Genomic DNA, 3,356 nt, shown 5'->3' with positions numbered 1-3,356 from the left:
GATCTCATCAAGCTTATGAAAAAGAAAAATAAAAAGAAAACCAAGGAACACATTCACCAAGCTGTCGGCAGGTTAACTCTTAATAAAATACAAATTAAACAGATATGGAATATCAATTATCGTCATCAATATGCAATTACATCTCAATTCTCAATATGAGTAGCAGATTAGAGCCATGCTAATTTGTGGTTGGTTTGATTTATTATTAAAACATTTAAAAATTCACGTGTAAGCTGAAGTAAATTCGAAGGAATTAATACCTTATAATTGGATGAAAGCAAAAGGCTCTAGCACAATATATATATATATATATATATATATATAGAGGCTCACATTCTAAGTTCTATCAAACAGTTTGAAGATTCTTTTGTTCCAATCCATGTTCCAATGTTGGTTCCCCTGATCATGGAGCCTCTTGCATTATTTCTTTTCTCCATCATCTCCCTTAACACTTTCTCATCTCATGCTTCTCAACTCACTTACACAGATCATTGTGCTTCTGTGGTTCCAAACTCAACCCCCAATGAGTCCAAATTCAAAGACTTCCCACACGGCCCATTCCAAGTTGCTTACTACCTTGGTGGTGACACAATTGTTGGTGCTGACACTTTCCAGAAACTGAGACAGAAACAAGCTACCCTTCGATTCAAGAATGTGTATGAAACCGATGTCTTTGGCATACACAAACTTGGACTTACCTTGATAGTGAGAAGTGCCAGCTCTTATTACCGTGTGGGAAACTTCACGCGTGGAAAAAGATTGAAGAATCGGAAGCGTTTTCCAAGCTCAGTAACGTTTACTCTTGATGGGTTTTGGTCAGAATCTTCTGGGATGATTTGCATGGTTGGAGCAGGAACTGGCTATAGCATGAAACGATTGGAGGTTGTTCTCAAGCTTTACAATGTTGTTAATTCGAGAATTAATATTTCTACTTTGGTTACTGGAAGCTTGGAGAGTTTGAGTCCTCAGCATGAGGTGAGTTATTTCGAACCCATCTCTTTGTTTATTTTTCCAAGAATGGATTATGACTTTAGTTTGGATACAAAAGAAGCAAAAAATGTGTATTCTGATGAAGGTGAAGTAGTACCAGGTTTATCTATTAATCCGGTTAGTTTTTGCTCAAACATTTCTCCAATGATTAATGGAAAATTTGATTTGCAATACCAAAGCGAGTGCAGCTCTGCAAAGAATTGCAGTCCTGTTGTGGGGGATGCAAACCAATTGCCCTATATAATGTCTCTGAAAGAATTGGTTTGTTTAGATGTTAAGCATAGGGTGAGAGTATTGATTGGGTTTCGTAGTAGTGGTGGTGCTAGATGGTCTTTCAATCCTAATGCTACCTTAGTTGGAGAAGGGTGGTGGGATGAGGAAATGAACCAACTTTACATAGTTGGTTGCCATTTCTTGGGAATGGAAGAATCAATGGCTAGTGTTCATGTGGGTAATTGCTCAACTAGAATAAGCTTAAGGTTTCCAAAGATTTGGTCGATGAATGATGCAAGTAGCATTGTGGGCCAGATTTGGAGCAACAAAACTGTGGGGGATTCAGGTTATTTCAAGAGGATTGTTTTCAGAAGTTTTCACAACAGTAGAGTTGAAGTTTCTGGCACAAAGTATGAATATTTGCTACTTGACAGAGTGAGAAAGATGTGCCCAAGACAAGAACCTCATAAGAACAAGGGAGTGAGGTATCCAGATGTTTATTCTTCGGACATGAGATTTGACATGTCAGTTAGAATCTCTAAGAGGAGAGTGGCATGGGGTTATTCTGCTCCGTTGGTTGTCAATGATCAGATCCAAGAGTTGAATTCAGAAGGAACCTTTTCGTCTAATTCCAGCTATACAACCCCATCTAATTCTTCAAATTCACACAGCAATGGCTTGTACAATGTTAGCTACAGAATCAGCATGAATCTACTACCTAATGCCAGGTTAGGTGCACAAAAGTCTATGTTGAATACAACAACAAATGTAACTGAGGCAATGAATGTTTCAGCTGAGGGAATTTATGATGCTGAATCTGGAAGCTTATGTATGGTAGGTTGCAGAAGTCTTGGCTCAAAGAACGAAATACTATCAACAAATTCTCTGGATTGTGAAGTTATGGTTAAGTTTCAGTTCCCACCACTTGATACAAACAAAAATGGAGATTACATTAAAGGAAGTATAGTAAGCACACGAGAAAATTCAGACCCTCTTTACTTCAAACAACTGGATTTGACTTCAGCTGCATTTTACACGGCAGAAGCATCAAGAACCTTAAAGAAAGTAGATATGGAGGTTATAATGATTCTAGTTTGCACAACACTGGCATGTGTTTTTCTGGGTTTGCAACTCTGCCATGTGAAAAGAAATCCTGATATGGTTTCCTCAATCTCCTTTGTCATGTTATTGATTCTTACTTTGGGAAATATGGTACCCCTTGTTCTGAACTTTGAAGCACTCTTTGCACAAAATCATGACAATAAAAGCATTTTGCTTGGAAATGAATTGCTTGAAGTAAAGGAAATTTCTGTAAGGCTAATTGTAATGGTGGGTTTCTTGTTGCAACTCCGTCTCTTGCAGCTAATATGGTCAGCAAGAAAGAATGATACAAAACAAATGGAGCTTTGGATTGCTGAGAAGAGGGTTTTCTATGTGATTTTTACCTTACATGCAGCAGGGTTCTTGATTGCATTTCTTGTACACCAAAACAATACCCTGCATGGTGATGTAGTGTCTTCTTCTAGCCTTTCACAACTTCAATCCTTTTGGGAGAACTTGAAATCTTATACAGGATTGGTACTAGATGGCTTTCTCTTGCCTCAAATTTTGCTAAATTTGTTGAGGAATTCCAAGGGAAATGCTCTTTCTTGTTCATTTTACTATGGAATCAGTTTGGTCAAAGTAATTCCCCATGCATATGATCTCTTTGAGGCTCTTGTGTATGTGGATGGCTCATCCTTATATGAGGATGAAATTGCAGACTATTATTCCACTGCTTGGGATATAATCATTCCTCTGGTGAGCCTTTTGTTTGCTATAATCATCCATTTGCAGCAACGGTTTGGTGGTTGCACCATTATTTCTTGGAGAATAAAGGGCAAAGAAGAATATGAAAAGGTGCCTGTGGTGACTGAAAGATAGATCCAAAGAAATGTAGTAAATAAACAGAATGACTCATCCTTTGACCAGTCTTTTTCCATCTCTATGAGCTGCTAAATTTGTAACATGTTTGAGGTTTTATCATTGATTTCCACTCTATTAAATAGCCATGTTACTCCAATTACTGATGCGTGCACTCAGTCATAAATGTTGAATTCCATATTCAAACGCTCACTGATTTGATTGATGAGTCTCTCAATGCTGAAGTTTCT

General features: G+C 37.8%; 1 protein-coding gene across 1 annotated transcript; it reads left to right on the top strand.

The window, feature by feature from the left end:
- Window positions 1–405: 405 nt before the first annotated feature.
- On the top strand, window positions 406–3,126 carry LOC128195338 (uncharacterized). The gene has a single exon (XM_052872599.1). It carries the CDS (start codon window positions 406–408, stop codon window positions 3,124–3,126), a length of 2,721 nt encoding a protein of 906 aa, XP_052728559.1.
- The last annotated feature ends 230 nt before the right edge of the window (window positions 3,127–3,356 follow it).

This window comes from Vigna angularis, chromosome 2 (genome assembly GCF_016808095.1).
Source record: "Vigna angularis cultivar LongXiaoDou No.4 chromosome 2, ASM1680809v1, whole genome shotgun sequence".
NCBI classification, from domain to species: domain Eukaryota; kingdom Viridiplantae; phylum Streptophyta; class Magnoliopsida; order Fabales; family Fabaceae; genus Vigna; species Vigna angularis.
This window is presented reverse-complemented; position numbering and strand designations above follow the sequence as displayed.